Consider the following 19,481-nt stretch of genomic DNA (forward strand, 5'->3'; position numbering starts at 1 on the left):
TTTTGCTGCCTTTTTTGGGCCTCCGTTTGGTTGTACTGGGACGCGGAAAGCTCTTTAGTTTCCGGACTTACCATACCTTGCTCCACAGTGCAAGTTCAGATGGTTCACTGAATGTATGTTTCATTGTCAGTGATTTCGTCTTTGTATATTAATCTTGTTTTTATCTGACATTTGTCTCTCACTTTTAGTTTGGCATCCCAAATACATTTGGCATGGTGAGCTACACCTACAAGTTCCCTGACGAAGGTCGATTAAAAGGGAGCATAAAGTAAGTACAGATCAGAAGCACATCCTTCAGAAAGGGCCTCGCTGACAAATTACCGCTTCTTCCATTGATTATATCAGTGTACAGCTGAGGGAGCATTCTCTTCAATAATTTGTATTAGGCAGGGGCTGTGACATGGTTTTCCAATGACAGTAAAAGCTTGTTAATTCGAATTCCGTGGGAATGCTACAAAAATTCGAATTATACAAAATTTGAACTAATGAAAGTCAGAAAAAAAATCACTCAGTTAAGGTGCGTATGTAGTCTGACATAGCGTGCACACACACTACGTCATGTTGGCGAGAACAACAGCGTCTGTAGTTCGAATCACTGGCGCAGCCAACATAACCGGACGCGGCCAACGCAGTCTGACGTGCCCGACGTCGAGATGGCTCTTGCTCCATCCGTGAGTTCGTCGTGCCGACCCACATTACACTGCATGATAAAAAAAAACAATAATAAAGGCGCCCATGCTGCTTCGCCAACGATCGCAGACAGCCGTTCAAAGTGTTCAAAGCTGTACGCAGGTTGGGGATCATTCTGCGTATGCTCCAAAGAGAACAGCCGACGGCGCACACGTTGAAGTCTAGAGGGGACGGAATTTCAGCTAGTGCAGCGCAATTGGTGTAGCGTGACTGGCCGCAGGCGATGCGCGCCGAAAATGTCGGACTATAAAAGCGCCTTTGTGCCGCTGACTCTTGCCGCACGAACAAGAACTGCGCTCTAAAATGCACGCGCGAAGCGCACCACAACCTGCTGTGACGTTGGTCTCCGAATCTCAAAGGCTATGCTTTTTGGTAATGCAAGCGCCAATGAACGTCATGGCTGCCACGTTTCAAACATTACCTGGTGCCGCTTCTCGGCAGAACACCTCGTAGAGAAAGGGCGTAGCCTCCAAGATGTATCAGGAAGATGTAAAAAAAGAAATAAACAAACAAACACGCAGTGCCGCAACTCGTTTTTATCTCTGAGGTCTTGAGAGAGGGAGAAAACTGACCTGGAACAGAGGCATTGGCCATGCGCGGCCCGTGCGGTGACGCTAGAGTCACCAATGTGCTTCTGCGCACTAGCACTCTCTCCATCCATGATGGTGCAGAGTTCGAATTATCGGTGCAGAGCAGATTTCAGTGTGATTTAGTGGGATGCATTACATATTGCTTTCAATACATTGTTGGACGGACCGCGGTGGCTACTTCGAATTATTCGAAATTTCGAATTAACGAGTTGTGAATTAACGAGCTTTTATTGTATTGTCAGTTTGTCATTGTAACTTAAAGCATAGAGGCCCTGCCGGTATGGTTATACAGTCGAACCTGCTTACAACAAACTAAGTGCGTAGTTCCGCAAAAAGTGGTCATTGTATCAACGGTGCATTGTATGTGAATTCCTCTTCAAAATGCCTAAGAAATTAACTACGCTGAAGCTGGAGTCGTCAGTTGCGATTCGACACCGCTCTGGCCCGAAAATCAGATTTTCCCTAACTTTATTTTTGTTCCTGGCACTTTCCTGCATCCATTTGCAATTGTATGTTAAAAATAACAAAAAACAACATGTGATGTGATACCTATTTCCAAACGATGCCTAGCCATTTCTGATCATCTGCCATTTTCAAACTACGAGTGCAGCCACTGCCATTTTTTCTTCGAAAGCTTGTGATATATTTTACTATCAGCAGGACACGAGTGGATTCTGCATAAGATAGCGAAGCATTCTAGTTGGCTGGAAGCGGGAACTACTGCACCATGCCGGTATTCTGAAAGGTCTTGCCATTAGGTCTGCAGCATCTGTCGCCTGTGCACCGAGAGGTGTGAAGTTATGTTTTCCAAGTTGCATCAGCTGAAAAAGCACAAAGTTCGAAACGTGAAACACCATTAGAAGCCGATACAATCAACTTCCTTTGATTCTGTCGTGACGGGATCGACAAAATTGGTTGAATTATCCAGCGATCCGAATTAAACAAAAGACAGAAAAAACGCCGAAATCCCTTTCACTTGGGAGTATTGTTACTTTAAATTGGCTTTGCCACGATACCGCCGGCCGCGTTATGCGGTGAAGCATGCTAAGCGGGGGGTGGGGGGTGGAAGGGGGGAGTGGAAGGTGCCACTGTTACGAGTTGCGCATGTGTTCCTTTTACACATGCACATGCGTCGTCTCCAGTCACAGTATGAGCACTGAAATGCCCAATATGTTTACTGGCAGGATTTCAGAGCTTTAGATAGACCCCCGCTCTTTTTTTTGGCCCTAAGTGTCCCCTTCAACTTTCAAGGTTTTTCATCTTACCGCCTTCCTTTTCACTAGCTTTCCTAAAACACAAATGGTTTTTCTCCACATCTTGGTGCACGACGCGTGCACATGCGTATGATTAAGGAATGCATACTAGGCCTCGTTAATGGTCTCATACACGAGAGATGCGTGGTGGGCAAAATGAGGGCTCAAACTGCCTCAGAAACGTCAAAAACAGCTCTGAATGGCTGCCATGTGCCCAGATGGGTGACACTTTCGTGCTTCAGAACTTCGCATGTGCCTTCCTTTTACTGCTATTGGGTTTGAAGTGCTCGTTGTAGTAGTACTGCACATTTAAAAATGTTTGTTAAGTCTGGACACAGCTTCAATAGGCAGGGTTGGAAAATCATGTACAATGCAGTAAAATGTGGTCGTTATAACGGATAATTCATTATGTCTCGAATAGTTATAACTGGATTTGACTGTAGCACACACAAAAACTGTGCTCTTAGTGCACATTTCAACTAAAAATTTCAGTTTGATATCGCCGCTTCCGAGCCCCGCCCACTTATAGCGACTGCTGTTTTGTCATGCATTGTGGGACATCATGAAGTTCAGGGTCAACGTTGTGTCGTCCGCTCTGAAACAACCCAAAACTGTATCTGACATCTTGTCCTGTATGCTTTGTCAGCCAACCATGCAACAAAAGGGTTGCCGTTGATTTTGGCCCACAATTAGTTTAATATCACGATAAAAGCAGCACAAATTAGAGGACATATGCAGAGGCTATCTCGGCCTGATCACCAATGACACGTAGCCACCATGGCAGATTTCCATCTCATGCCAATCACTTCCAGCGCTCGCAGCACACGAAACTATGACATTTGAGATTGGCTTCCATTATTCCCGAGGGAGCTGCTTCTATGGGTGCTGTGATTTCTGTTCATCACCAGTTAGTGTTGCCATGCTGCTGTATGGCTCAACTGTGGTATATAAAAATGCAAATGTAAATTTTCTACCACATCGAATGTGATAGAATTTTTCCACCTTCCTGTGGCATGCGAACTGCTTAACATGCAATTCGAGCTCGAAATTTTGGTGTTATTCACCCTTTAATATGAGCCCATTTATTTGCTTCTAAACCATTTGGTACACTCGGTGACAAGCTAAATATCCAGTACAAGTTCTGCCCACAAAACCATATTGGACGATATGGTGTTGTGGGCATCTGACCTCTACGCTTCTGCACTCCAAGGAATATACACTCTCTTAAGGGTCAACAAGGAGGCCAACAAAGGACCCTTTAAACACAGCGACTGGACGGAAGGCCTTTCCTCAAAAGTTTGACTCCAGCAACACAGCATTAAGTGTGTTTCACAAATGCTGTAGAATTTAGCTCGCTGTCCTGGAAGAGCTATAGCAGCCACTGACAGCAAATTTTGTGAAAATGGGGTGAACATTACGACTGATGTGCACGTGAAGTTAAATGTGTGTGGCTGAAGTGTAGCCTTTGGTAAACATTTCTTAACCCTTTCGCTGTCGGACGTTTCTGGCCGTGACGCACCCCCAGTGTCGGCTTGGTTTCAGGGAATGAGCATAACAGGGAATGAACATAGCAATTTATTTTTGATTATGATTGGTATACAAATAACATAGTCAATGCAATATGCACATTTCAGTGTTCTGCAGCTGTTGTTAGTAAACATCATCATCAGCATCAGCCTGACTATAAGATCCGTTCAACATCCGAATCTGACGATGCGGAACCCTCTTCCTCTCATGCAACTTTGTCCGAGTCCGAATCTGAGCTCGGCTCGTATTCTGAATCGGAATTCAGCCACCGCTCCCATGAGCAGACGAAGGTCCCGCGCGCCGAGCCATCCGAAAGTAACCGCGCGCAGGGAGGATGCGCTTTCAGTCGCCCGCGCAACGGAGAGAAATGGGACGTTGCGTGATCAAGAAGACGGAGGGAGATGGAAAAAGGCTAAACAAAGTTCGAAGGGCTTTACCTTTACTGCTGCAAGTCGGAAGCGAGAGTGCGGCGAGAGAGCGAAAGCAGCAATCGAGTCACCCTTTTTGGTGAGGCAACGGCACATGCGCCTGAACTTGACGCGCCGTAGCAGGCACACCAACAGAAGAAAAATAAAAACCTTCAAACCAGCGGAGATGGCAGAACAACCCTTGAACCCATAACCACACGCGCGCGACGCATGATCCAGCGAATGCGGAGCCACCGCGCCACTCAGCAAAGAGAAAGTGGGGAGTGGCAGTTGCACCGTACTCTTCAATACATGGACTAACACAGGTCGGGGCGAATATACGAACTTGTAGAAAGAGTCAACAGATGGCGTGGCCAATCCAGGAGCGCCTGCTTTGAGCTCAGGCGCGAAATTTTGAACGCACGATAGAGAACGTACCGGTACGTCAGTGACACCGTGGGGGGGAAGCGCGATGACGTACCGGTACGTCCGTGACAGTGAAAGGGTTAAGCAAGTGTTTGAAAACATTATATGCGGGCGATGTCTAACAACTGATTCTGGAGTCACTGTACATGCTTCCACTGTGCGCAGGGTTGCGCATTTGTTTTCTATTCATGACACGCACTTACATTACTTGAGCGCAGTCACATGGTTCGGAAAGCAACCATGCAGCATGTTGAAGCTACCAATAAGGCACAGACAACAGCACCGCCAGATCACTATAGTTTGGCTTGATGGTAAATGCCCAGGCAACTGCCTCTAAACTTTACCTGTCTTGTTTTTCTTTCTTTTGGTGCAGGAATCTCATGGTAAACACTTTTCTTTCATATTTTGTACTCACTCAGGATTTCTGATTACCATGTGCCTACAGTAATCACATGATTACCATGTGATTACTGTACTGTGCACAGCAAAAGATCCTTCATTAGGCAATGTCTAAGCTCATGCAAAAAGATATTTATGTTCGTTCAGAAGAAATTGAACAACTATTGTAGGTCATGTATGTTTAGTTCATAGTAAAGTGGTCCATGAGCGTCTCAGGCAAAGTGTGTCAAGCACATTAGTCGACAAAGATCGCTGGTGTCGAGACGAGCTTGGTGCCTGCAAACATGCCGTGTAGCTTTCCATCACGAATTTGGTTTGTTTTGTTTGCATGATGGCAGAGCTACATGCAACATTACTATGCCTGTCCCTGTCTCTTTAGTGCTATTGAGGTTCCCAGTGTGACAGACCAACTTGCACGAATCAATGCCTTGGTCTATATGGTACATTCGACTGGTTGCTACCTCACTCCCAATCAGTTTACAGCAATTCAGAGGCCTCTCAACATTGGAGCCAGAGAAAGTATGCTTAAGCCAAGTGTTCAATGGGTTATATAGCAATTGGGACGTGATCGAGGTTCTATCACATCTTGGTTGCGTGCTCAACAAGAAGGTGCGAGCACCTCTGAGAGTTACATGGAGAGCACGGCGCTCTGAGTGAACCAGGTGAATGTGTTCCGAGCGCTTGATTTCAACCAGGTGAATGCAAGCCACACTGCAAGAGCACTGTAGGGCACTTGAAGACTACCAGTCAGGTGTCCCGTAAGTGAGTCGAATGCAGGCAATCTTTTGGAGTGTGTGGTTTAGTCGCAGGCAACTGAAATTTTAATGAAATTGTTTGAAAGAAACACTTGCACTGGAAATTGATCTGTGAACTGTAGTCTGCTGTCTTTATGGAACAGTTTGGTGAAAACCCTTCATTACTGAATTTTAGGTTTATTATCTTATTTATTTTCTCTCTCTTTCCAGAGTAGGCACCTTTGGAGCAATTGTAGAATACGGCTGTGAGAGGAAAATATCCCAACACAATACAGTTGGGGCAACAATGGTTATAGGCATTCCTACAGGAATAACACTCAAACTGAGGTGAGCTTTTGATCTAGACTGAAGTGTTTATATGTGGCATTATTGAGGGAGATTGTGTGCATGTATATTTATATGAGAGCCTCCTAGAAATCTTACTTGGGCCCATTTTCCATATTGTTGATCACCATCAGCATATTGCAGCCAAAATTTAGTCTGATATCCTACCATATAAATAGAAATTGCACACTTTCTTGAAGAAAGAGACACAGAAAAATCATTCATAGCATAGCTCTTCTAAGTTAGCATAGTTTCTGTGAAGGCCAGTTTAGATGGAGACCCACTCGGGGGGGTTTGTGGCTACAGCGCCTTGCTGCTTAGCACAGGGTCAAGGGTTCGATTCCCGGTTGCCACAGCCTCATCCCTTTGTACATGTACATATATGGAATAAAGAAAAACTCGTGCCAAGCTTTGCATGCTCACTGAAACAGCAGAAATGGTTGAAATCAATCTGGACACTTCAAAAATGGCATCTACCATAGCTCTTGGGTTGCTTTGGTGTATTAGCCATGTTGTTGTTCAATCAGTCAATCAATTAATCATCAATCAGTCAACCAGACTCAATCAATCCAGATAAACTGGCTGGTCAGACCGGGTTGGTCAGTCATGGTTTTACAGTCAGACTGTCAAAGCTGACGTGATTCTGCTGTCACACGTACATAGTGTAAGAGCGCCCATATGAAGATTTACTGTTGCAGCGGACTTGTGCCACATGCAGATCAAATGGTCAAACGAAAAAAAAAATTGAATGTTTTTCTGATTGTGCTTTGTTGTGTTTAACACAAATGTGGACACTGTATTACAATATTGCGTATCTTGTGTCATTCTAATATACACAAATGCATACCTCTTTTCTTTGGACTCTGTCATCACCTGAGTGTTTTTCAAAGAGTTTTCATTACTCGCTCGGGAGTGAGAACTGTTCACTTGTTTCGGGTATTATAATGGCTTCCCATAGGTAATGACCAAAAGCACCACACCTATCTGGTGGTGATGGTGTATGAGCAAGAGGCCACACATGGGGTGTTGTTAGTATGAGGTGACCAAAACAAGCAGCAGTGCATTAGACTGGCAGCAATACTTTTGTACACTTGCAGCACGTGCAACCCTAGCATTCCATGCACGCTCAGTGCTAAACAATTATTATCTTGTGTGCCGTTTCTCATGCAGATTGAATCGGGCCACGCAGAGTTATGTATTCCCCATTTTCCTGTCGGAAGAGCCCCTTCCCATCGCCATATTCTACGGTACAGTGACGCCCCTCGTGGCATGGTACATTCTCCAGACCTTTGTGATTGTGCCTTACACAGAACGACAGAGACAAAGGTGGGCCTTTCTCTCTCCTACTTAATTTTTTTGTTTACTGTGACAGCAGTTAAAGGGACACTAATGAAAAAAAGTTGAGTTGAGCCAGATTGAAAGATTAGGCTTCTGTAATAACAAATTTGTCATTCATGGTCAGAGCAGAACTTTTGTAAGCAAGGAAATGACGAAAATGGAAAATCATAGTGGCGCCACCTATTTTAGACTGTGGTACCCCTCATGACATCAGCACTGGCTAATTCACTGAGACTGTAGTGCTGAGCTAGAGGTCGTAGGTTTGATGCTGGCCACGGAAGTCGCATTTCAATGTGGCTGAAATGTGAAGGCACTTGTGCACTTGGATTTAGGTGTATGGTAAAGAACACCAGCTGGTTTAAATTAATCCGGAGTCGCTTCACTACAGTGTGTTTCATAATCAGGTCGTGTTTTTGGCATGGTAAACTCCAGTACTATTTATTATTATTCACAAAGAGCGTTGGAGAAGGAGCATCGGAGTATACTCGAGTGTTCATCTACCACATGGGACCAGTGGCTATGGTGCACTTCTGTTCAGCTTGTCATGGGTTCAATTCCTAACCACTGCAGCCACACTGTGATGGTGACGGAATGCGAGAAGCATTCGTGCACTCATATATTTAGGTGCACATTAAAGAACCCCTGGTGGTCGAGATTGATCTGGATTCCTCCACTACGGCATCAGCCACAGCCCAAGTGTTGCTCTGGGACATTAAACTGCATGACCCAATCAAACGATTGATCAACCCAATCCCATCCATGTTTGCCCAGTGTCATTTGTGCTTGATTGGTGCTGTGAAAATGTGGTGCACCGCCTTACTTACAGTGTTTCGTTTATTCCAGAGAAGCGAAGAGAGCACGTGAGGCCAATGCGGCCAAGCTGGCAGAGAGGAAGAAGGAAGCCGAGGCTGCGGTATGTTTCTCGATCGGTGCTTGCTTTTTTTAATTTGCAGTCTGTTCTTCGTGCGCCGTTTAAAACATGTGACGGTTGTGTAGCATCTGCGTGACAGGTGAGAAGTATAGCAGGAGGAAGGGAGCGAAGAAACTAGGGTCAGCTATGAGGACAGAAAAAGAAGAAGAAATACGACTTTAGTGGGCATGCTGTCAGTATTGTTTGCTTTTGATGTAACCCTTTTTGCAAACATTCCCACTGTGGTGGCTATGGCATTCTGCTGGCGAGCATGATGTCGCTGCGGCCTCATTCTAATAGAGGTGGAGTGCAAGAAAACACTTATGTATTGTGCTTTTTGTGCACACTGATAAACCCCAAGTAGGGGTGTACAAGTATTGAAAGCTTTCAAATAACGAATCAAATATAGCCCTGTTCAATTTGGTTCGTGAATCGAATGGTCACTATTCGAAGCCGAATATCTTTCTAATGTTTTTCTAATACTTCACATAGTCAACTGTAGACGCTTCAAGAGGATAGTGAAACAAAAATGTGATAACTTACATCCTATCCACAGTGGACGTAATTTGCCAGAGCATGCTGTTTCACTCTGACAGCCAGACTCCTCAGGCTAAACACAATCACTCGTAATTATATGTCGTTTAGGCATGGCATTTGGGAGTGAGTATGGTGTGGTACTGTATTTATTGATGCAGAACCCAGGTGCAGGTTCAGATGCAGAAGTGCTTAGTTGCTTCTAATGCTCCCTTTATAAAGCTTGCTTTATAATGAGCAGTTTAAAGGCAGAAACTTCCTGATGTTTTTAATATCAGGACGTGACAATTTTTTGGTACTAAAAGGCCCCTAATCCACTCTAATCTCAAAGACGAGTGGGCAGTTTCTGTCTCACCTTTGCTGCTCTCTCCTCAAGCACCGTCTCCTCGTTGCCACATACTTCTTCAGAGATATATTGGCACTACTTCAGCGCTGAATGCCACATTGACATTTTTTCATGTTTGAAAACACCATAACTTTGTACTTATCAGGATACAGTGCTTCTTGGCTATATGCTGGTGCTGCCTCATGTGTGGTGTAAAACACGCTAAAAAAGATTAAATCTGTTAATTGTGCATGACAAGCAAGTAAGACAACGAGGAAGGGTGTGTATGCAAATACGTGGCAGAGGTGAGGTATCAAATAGATTGGAACTGATGTTCTCATGTATGAATGAATTGACAGCTTTTATCCTGGCGATGTCATGTGCATGACGTGTGCTGAAGGAACTAGAAGAGCCTGGAAAGGGAGCACGCAGTTGTTTTTCGTGTTATCAACGGTGGTTTGGAGCCTGTTAATAGTGAGAAGGCTGCACATTATTTGCAAACTAGTATTCCAAAAGTATCCAATTCTATTTGCTTCGGGCACTATTCAATTCGTATTTGTATCAGTCTCGGACACTACTATTCACACACCCCTAACCTCAGGTGGACAAAGTTAACCCAGATATACCTCCAATATAACCCTCATAACTCACTGGGCAGTTTCAGGGCATTAAATGCCCTGAAACTGCACATTTGTGTTTTTTACAAATACCCTGAAGCTGCAAATTCTTGCTTCTTGCAAACGCAAGACATCTTACCCCTCATATTTACTGGAAATTTGACTGGAAGTGGCAGTTTGACTGCGATTATAATTTTGCTGTTGTGTATCTGTGAATGCAGGTGGCGCTGATGAGCGAGACATACCTGAGGATCAAAAGCACCGAGGAAGCAAAGGGTGGTCTTGTCATCATTGAAGCTCTCTATGGAAACTTCTCTGAGGAACAAGAGAACAACGTGTGAGTCTGCCTGCCCATAGTGGTTTAGGTGGCTACTGCTCCTTGTGAACTTGAAGTTCTATTCTGCGGATGTATGCAGTTACGTCGAAAGTTGGGAACCAGCACAACTCAGCACAGTACAGTTCGTGTAATCACTGGTACTTGGGTCGGGAGGAGGTACTAGCATAAGCAAACATGAAGTTTGCCTAATTTGTTTTCTTGAAAATGATGACTCATGGTCGGTGACGCCATCACATTTCTACGCCACTGTGTAGCGCATTCACCTAATTTAATAAGCCACTAATAGCTAGAGCACCAGCTAAGTGCGAGCTAAGCATTGGGGTGTTCCCTTTAACAGTGGGCTGCACTGTGCCACCCTATGGCTGTAGGTGAGGAAAGTAATGCTAAGGGGAGAAACACGGCCCCTGCCATGAGCGCTGTAATTGTCTCATTCAATGTGGATACCTGATCTAATCCGTTGCCAAGAAAGCAATGCTGCCAACTTCCGAAGCTAGTGTTCCCCTAATTTGGATTAAAGGATCCTTAGATTTCCCTAGATTTTTACAAAATGTGGTTGTTAATTAGTTTTTCAATGTTATTTCTCAAGGATAAATGTTTGTTTGTAATGTATTGAGAAAGTGGACTACAAGTGTTTTGTTTAAATTTATTTCTAAGCTCCTTTTAAAATACAGTAAAAGCTCGTTAATGCGACTCCCGTTAACTCGGAAATTAGGATAATTCGGACGGCTCTATTGGTCCCGGCCAAAGTGCATGTTAGTCTATGGACCAAACCTTTGTTAATTTGTCAGAATTCGGCCCCGCACCGCTTAATTCGGACAAATGCTGATGGCTGCCGCTACACGAAAGTGTGGTAAAGCAGCTCTGGCACCACAGGAGTGAAACCATAACATGAGGGGCATCGCCATCATCATCAATTAGTGGGGGCGATCGCAGCATCACCGAACGCCGGTGTCTTCTTTCTTCGCTCCACTGCGCCTTCGATGCCATTTTTCCTTGTGTTGTTGAGTTCGTATCATCTCTTCTTGCGGAGCTTTCTTTTTGTCATTGTGACTGTGTTTTGCATGCCACCACCATCGTGCGCTACAGTGATGGCAACGCCGGCAAAGCGGCAGAAGTACTAAGCCAAGAACTTGGGGACTAAGGTGGAAATTTTGCAGGCTTTGAAGAACGGCGAATTGCGACAGCGTGTTATGACCAAGTACAACATGAAGCTGAGCACGTTTGGAATGTACGTAAAAATGAACAGATTCTTCAAGCCTTCGAAAGCGAGGAGTTTCATGCATCAAGAAAGCGGTTGCGAAACGCAGCTCGTCCCCAGCTCGAAGAAGCTTTGCTCCAGTGGGTTACTGACTGTCACAATGCGCATATGCCTTTGAGCGGACTTCTCATCATGGCACAAGGTGAGAGGTACGCTGAAATGATGAACATTGACTCGTTCAGAGCTTCAGAAGAGTGTGCGGTGAAAAGGCCAGCGTTGATGAAAGCGTGACCACCCAGTGGAAAAATGTGAAGCTGCTTGAGCACATCGCTGCACATGAACCAAGTGACGTGTTCAATGCAGACGAAACTGCTCTATTTTTCAAAGCTCTGCCCGACAAGACGGTGACTTCTCAAGGGGATGCGTGCATTGATGGCAAAAAGTGCAAGCCAAAGATAACTGTGCTTCTTGCTGCCGATATGACTGGCACAGAGCACTTGCCACTTGTCATCGGGAAGGCGCATAAGCCACATCGTTTTGAAAACATCAAAAACCTTCCTGTCGAGTACAGCACGAACTTCTTAGGAAGGCTTGAATGACCTCAGTCATTTTTCGAGGCTGGCTGCAGCAGTTAGACTGGCACTTCACGTCTAAGGACCGCAAGATAGTTATGGTTGTTGAGAGCTGCAGTGCACATAACTGTACAGTCAAACTGAAGAACGTCAAGGTAGTTTTTTTGCCTCCCAACACTACATGTGACCTACATGTATCATTCACTGCGTGAAGTCGAAGTACCGAGAGCACCTGTTACAGCGAATTATCTTATGCTCAGAAGTTGTAAAGCTGCATGAAGTGGGCTTACTCGGCGCAGTGCACATCATCGCCCACGTGTGAAAAAATATACCTCCGCAAGTCATCACCAACTGTTTTCGGCACAGCGGTTTTGTGAGGCCCGAGCATGCGGCAGTAGCCGACGAGGTGTCAGTCGAGTCCACTGATCATGACTCCCCGACCTTCGATGCTGTCCTTCCCACAGATGTGACCCTTCAGGACTACATGGTGATTGATGATTGTGTCGCCACGACTGGTCGACTGGACCAATGAAAAAATTATTAATGATGCCACGGGCGCTTGGGAAGACCATGATTCAGACGAGTCATGCGAGGAGGTGCAGCCATGACCTCATTGCAGCTTATGAGAAGTCACGGAGGCGCTTTTGATATTGGATGACGTTTGCCGGAGCACTTCCGACAGTTTGCGGGCTGTTGACCACTTGGAAGAGTTAAGAAAAATTGTGATGTCAGCCGGAATCTGCGCGAAAAAGCAGACGACTATTGCAAAATACTTCAGTAATTGAAGGTACGCTTCTCCAACTTGATTTTAATGTTGTTTTTCCTGTTCATTAATTAATTCAGCATTCGGATAATTCGGACATTTTTCCTGGTCCCGTGAGATCCGAATTAACGAGCTTTTACTGTATCTAAATAATGAAGTCACTGCACTCAAGCTATAATGCTGTCGCAATACAAGTTCTTATGCTAACAAGTATGCCTCCTGCATTAGCCATATCCACAGAAGACGTCAGCACATAGATACTTTCTTGTTGTCCGAACTTGTTTTGTACGTACTAGAGCAAAGTGGCACAATTACATGGAACTTTATTTCAACTTTGAGGACGGTGGGGAGGCCCGATTTCACTTACACAATGTAACAAAACAGTGTGCTATTTCATGTCACTAATGTAAAAGATGTGAATTAATTTTTTTGTACGCCATGTACTGATGTAACACCACCACACTTGCGCACTTACATGTAATTTGCAGTGAAACATGTAGATACGTGGCCAAGTTTCATCTTTCCTTGAAAGTAACATTTGCCCAAACAAACGACCACTGGTACTGTGTCCATGGTTGTTGCACCTATGGGTGTGGTTCATAATAAATTTTAGTACCTATGTGCATGCGTAGTTGCCTGTTTAGTGCTACGACCACATTGTCGTGCGAGGTGCTAGCTATATGTGTCTGCTTACGGCCATATTTGACTGTGCTGCTTTGTTTGGTGTCGCAACATACGCTTGTTTTACCGGTCATAGATAAATGTTTCTTTCAGAGTGCACAGACATCGATAGGACAGCTAGAGATATGAACGGAAAAATGGCAGTAGCAGTACTTCTTTCAATAGCCCAGGGCATCCACACCCTGTCTATGACTTAGCAAGATATGTTCACTGCTCTCCAGTATGATCAGTGAGTCATAGTTTGCACGCTAATGCGAAGGTAATTTGTGGTAGCTGAAATCGAAACACACTGTCATTTCGACTGTTTCACTGTATCAATGCGAAATTTCCCTATACTGAAACAAAATTTTCTACTTCCGTAAACAATGCCTAAAATCCCTAGCGCTACTGAAATTTCCCTAGAGTTGGCAGCACTGCAAGGGGGACACATCAGTGCTCAGCCAATCCCAAGTGCTCTCCCTCAGAGAACTTAGAGCGTGAATGAAAAGAAACATGGACACTAAAGGCATGAGCCGAACACAAGCACTAACTGAAGGTTGTGGGTTCCTGCTTGTTCTAATGCAGCTCCCAGGCGACCATTCGGGAAGTGGTGGACGTCAGGGTTCCGTTACAGTGCCTTGTGAAAGATTCACACCTCATGTTGACAGATGCATCCAAGGTGAGCTTTTGTGGTAATGTCTGGTGTGGAATGGCCAGAATGACAGCATGCCATTTGTCACCAAAGAAATGCTAAATTTAATTTGCTCTCTACAACTTGACTGTCATTTGCTTTGTTACTGTTAGTGGCATACAGTACACTTCTGATATTGCTGTCACATTGGCTTATAGAATGAATACTTATTATAGACATTGTATAACTTTGTTAAGTGATATCTTCCTTGAACATAGAAAAAGAAAAAAATGTCTGCTTTGGCACATCTATTATAGTAGTGGTGGTTTATTGTATCACTTTAACATTCGATCGTATTGTACATGTATGTGTAATTATAACTTTGCGAGTGTTAGCCTGCACCACCTGGCGAGAGGTGTGTTATGTTCACATAGTTTTCCCAAGTACTGTCATGCAATAACCACATGCCCTCACTGTCATATGTGCAGAGCAACCTGCCCGGCTTTTACGACCCTTGCTTGGGTGAGCCCAAATCATTGCATGTACGATACCGCTTCAGGAATCTGGAGCACGAAGTCAGGCTGGCTGATGAAGAGGCTGTCCGTATCCCGAAAGAGTGTAAGTAGGCCTCTTCATAGTTCTGGGCAGGTCCTCTTGACATGTCTCATAGTGGAAGGCTAAAGGAAGAGCGTTTTTTTAAGCAGCTGGTAACATTGTTCATGACACTGCTTGGACTTATATATCTGCTGGGATCATGTAATCTGCTAATAAGGGTGTGCAAACATTTTAACCTTTAAATCCAAACCGAATAGTGCTTGCGTGTAGGCAGCCTGTTATTTGATTCCCTCAATTTAGGCAAAGAAATTTATTATTTGGTCAGTCTCGCTACGTTTACATTCCTTTCAAACACTGCGCTGTGCTGTAGTATCACACTTAGCTCCTTCAATGACGAAAACACTCTATGTGCACCTGTTTAGCAAAGTATGATGTTGGGCTAGTTGGTGCATTGCTGTCGATGCTTTTGGTGCAAAGGTTAAGAAAGGAAGCTAGTTACAGACAGAAAGAGCACCAACACTTTTTCTGGCTCTCTTTCTGCCCATTTCTTCTTTCCTTCCTTAACCTGTGTGCCAAAAACATTGACAGCTGTGCACCTAGTGACTTGCTGTTGCTTCGTTTTGTTACTGTCACTGTCATGGTGCACAATATAACTGAAAGCATATTTTCATTATTAAAATGACTGTTCGGTTGACCAGATGTTCAGTTCTGTACAGCACCGCATGCATACATCACAGTGTATCACATCACAATGTTAAGCCTTCTTTATTACAAGAACAATTATACAGGCACTGAAGACACATCCATACCAGATAGCACAACAATGGCACTGCCGTTGTTGTGCTGTCCCACTGATGGTGTATGTACGGCTCGTGCACTGAGGGTTAGAGTATACTCAGAAAAACGGGAGTGCATTTGGCTGCACAAAAAGTGAAGCAATGTCGGTGCACCATCAATGCTACATTCATTTGCCTCATTGGCGAAGCAAGGGCAGTGTTCTGCCTTTTGCTTCTGGCATGGGTGTTTTCATATGTACACTATAAGCACGCTAACCTTCCTGTTAAGCTGTTGTGGAAATGCGCTGGTCTGGGCAGTAAAGTCAAGGTAATGTCTTACAAGGGCGAATCAGAAAGTCTTTATGCCTATTTTTCTTTTTTTTTTAAATCCAAATTACGGCTGTAAATGCGAAGTCAAGATATCTATTCCTCGTGGTGGACCTTTCTTGGACCTGCCCGGCCTTATCAGCCAGTAGCTCCACGGCACGGTGCTGCTGTCAGTTGTTGAAGATGGCGGTTGTGCTTCACACGTCCACAGCATATGAGCAACGAAGTGCGATTTTTTTTCTATGGAGCAAGGGACGTATTCCCATCGAAATCCACCTACTATACTGTCCGGACCTCGCCCCTAGTGAGTTCTATGTTTTCGGTTCGCTGAAAAAGTTCCTGGCAGGGCAGTGATTCCCATGCAGCGATGAAGCCAAGACAGCAGCCTGATGGTAGTTTCGTACATATTCTACAACAAGGGCATCTCAAATTTAGTGCTGTGATGGAACAGATTGGGGGGGGGGAGGTTTGAACCGGTGTGGGGACTATGTGGAAAAATAGTGTAAGGTGTGTAGAATAGTACGTATATGTGTAGCTACCTGTATGTACCTTATTTTGGGTAATAAAGAATAGGGGCAAATACTTTCTGATTCACCCTCATACTTCACTATGTGGTGACTAACGCCAATAGTTTCTCGTCAGTCACACCTCGTTTATCACCAAGGTCTGATGCTTTCAACGCCACTGGCGTCACTCATGTGAGCATTGTGAAACACCTGGTTGCCGCCAGGGTTCCTTTTGTCCAGCAAGAATTATCTTGTGTGCTGCGTTCGGCCATGTTACACCCGCCTATAGCGATGTGGCTGCGTACGGCTGTACAGCCACGCCAGAGCACACTTTAGCATGAGTGTACTAATGTAATTTTACTCATATGCCCTGTGTTTGGAACTAATAGCCTAGGCTGCTGCTGCACCATTGAACCCTTAACCACAGCTACTACTTGAAGTGCTGAAACTCAAATGCGAAAATGTTCTGTAGGAAGTTCCAGTTGACAATGCGTGTCCAGAACCTGGATTAGGATAAATTACTCTTCTTTTGCTAAGCTGATCACTGGCTTTACATTGTTGCAACTTACCACGAAGAGGCAGGACTGATCCATAGTAGTAGTTGGAGAGTCAAGTGGTTTCTCTGTAGATAGTCATACTTTGCTGTAGCAAAGTCGCATCTGGCATAAAAACACTGTCGTTATAAGCATTTTGCTCATTATACAATAATATCAATAAATTACATGTTAGATTTACTCTGTTATATTCGTTAGTTTGTTATGGTCATCTTATAATGATGTTATAAGTGTGGCACAAAAATAAGTAATCTTATTTGCCCAGTAACCCGATCATGCCAGCAGACATCAGAAGTTCGTGAATGATCAATTTTAAACTCATTAATTCCTGGTAGTGTTCGTGAAATTATTTATGTAACATAAAGAAATTTCAAGGGCATGTTGTAAGGTAGAGTTTGAAAATGCCATTACTAAAGGACCAGCATTGAAATTCACTGTGAATGCAACTCTGTCACATTCAATAATTGCCAAAAAGAAAGCCTTTGTTATTGTGCAGTTCCGGACAATTCTAGATGCCACACTAAAAAAATTTGCCACAGATTTGCAGGACGGATACCAGCTGATTACTAACATGCGTCATAGGATTTATGGCAAATTAGCAAGCTTTGAGCAGTGGCTGTCTTCAATTCCACGATTACATGCCCCCTTTAAGAAGTTAACTCTTGAATATCATGCAATTATTGTCAAGCTTATTATTCTTTATGAAGACATTTGCTATATGAATGGCGCAGTTTTGCATGCATTCGAGCTGATTATTTAAAAGCTGAAGAGGCTGAAGATATCCATTTTTGTGAAGTGATCTCTTTTAGTGTGGGTGCTTTTCATGCGTACGCTTCTCAGTTTGTGCCAGCTGAACTACATATTGTTAGACATGCTGAATATTAAAATCAACAGCACGTAAACTTTGAAGCTTATGGCCTGCTACCAACATTCCCAGCGCAGAGGGCTACTTACCATTACTGTTTAATATGTCATTTTTTGTTGCTAATACGTGCACTCTTACCTGTTGTAACTAACCTATACTTTATTTTCTCTTTTTTTTCATTGCAGCACATCTCATGAGATCATCGTAAACCTGAATGGAAGTGGAATAGTATTTCGCTTCGCCTTATTGATGATTTAGAAGAATTGTAAAGACAATAAAATAGATTTAGATTTATCTTTGTCCCTTGGCTTCTCTCTTTGTAGTCTTTGTTAAAGGACACTACTGTAAACCTTTACATTTGTGTACTTTGGGTCAGTGTTAACCTAATATAGCAGGACAGGTTCTACATACTTCAATTGCAACTATTCCTGCAGGGTCATTCATGGTGCCAGTATTTACGGTTTTACTTTTCGCTAAACGAATTGCAGATGCAGAAAGAGTGAAATAATTTTAATAGTGCTCCCAATGATCGTTTCCTAATTCCTTATCATTTCCTATATTTTATTACTGAGAAAACCTATGAGAAGCATCGATATAGACTCCACTGTTTGTAAGTTTGATGAAGTGTTCAAGGAATAGCACTTGAAATTAAATATTGAGAGTGTGGAATTACTAATTTTTGGGCATTGTAATTTCAATAGCAAACATATGCATGTGCTGGTAGTGTGAAAGAAGAGAAAAACGCCTGCAGTACACTCGGAACTTGTGAGGAGGCTGTCCTGTCTTCCTGCCCGTTGAAATCAAGTAATATGTTATTTATTTATTATCTTTTAAATCTTTTTTATTGATTGATACTGTCAGCCCTTGACATAGTAGATCCTAATATACATAAACAGAGACGTGCAAAAAAAACTAAATGAAGTATTGCTACCGATATGAAATATATATAACAATACAATTACAGAGCACATTATCGACATACGAGGAATAGTCAAAAAGTTCCCAGAATGGTGGTTCAGCATGCTAATGTTACGATCTATGGAAATTCTTACCTAATCACCTTCGAAGTAGGACTCTTGTACACACACATACTTGCTCCATCACTCCTGCCATCGTTGGAAGCAGCAGTAGAAGGCTTCTTTTGGAATCTGTCGGTGCATAGCCATCGCATTCCCTTTGATGACCTCTATGATTGCAAAACGTGTCCCCTTGAGGCTCATTTTCAGAGTAAGGAACAGTCAAAAGTCACTTGGAGCGAGATCCGGAAAGTACATTGGTTGAAAACTCTATATATTTATTCAATTTTTCTTCCACAAGCACCATCTTCTTTCGCTAATTTTATTCTCTCTTTCACAGAGACAATCGTTCACTGACCTCCAACAGAGCAGATAATCCCCCCCACCTCATCTCGTCGTCCAGGCACCTTCCACGAAAAAAAGGAACCTACACTGACATGTCAACCGGCTGACACACGACACTACCTTATATTCCTCCACCGACGTTCAGTAGCACACCTTTCTTTTCAATTCCATACCCTCATTCGTTGCTTTGCCCACCTGCCTTATACCCCTCTCTCCAGAAGAACCACACCTATATCTACTTTGCCGAGGAAAGCATATGTCGCCTTGAAATAGGCTTGATG

At 43.7% G+C, this 19,481-nt stretch overlaps 1 protein-coding gene across 1 annotated transcript in view; it reads left to right on the forward strand.

Annotated features, from left to right (window-relative positions):
- The window catches only part of LOC126517833 (dnaJ homolog subfamily C member 11), a 47,065-nt gene extending 28,932 nt beyond the window's left edge, over positions 1-18,133 (forward strand). The window contains exons 10-17 of the mRNA XM_050167640.3: positions 189-268; positions 6,258-6,374; positions 7,542-7,697; positions 8,553-8,622; positions 10,317-10,432; positions 14,211-14,304; positions 14,745-14,874; positions 18,025-18,133. Coding sequence (XP_050023597.1) covers positions 189-268; positions 6,258-6,374; positions 7,542-7,697; positions 8,553-8,622; positions 10,317-10,432; positions 14,211-14,304; positions 14,745-14,874; positions 18,025-18,047 — 786 coding nt within the window. The 3' untranslated portion in view covers positions 18,048-18,133. The remainder of the gene's footprint in view (positions 1-188; positions 269-6,257; positions 6,375-7,541; positions 7,698-8,552; positions 8,623-10,316; positions 10,433-14,210; positions 14,305-14,744; positions 14,875-18,024) is intronic.
- Positions 18,134-19,481: the final 1,348 nt, after the last annotated feature.

This window comes from Dermacentor andersoni, chromosome 3 (assembly GCF_023375885.2).
Source record: "Dermacentor andersoni chromosome 3, qqDerAnde1_hic_scaffold, whole genome shotgun sequence".
In the NCBI taxonomy this organism is placed as follows: Eukaryota; Metazoa; Arthropoda; class Arachnida; order Ixodida; family Ixodidae; genus Dermacentor; species Dermacentor andersoni.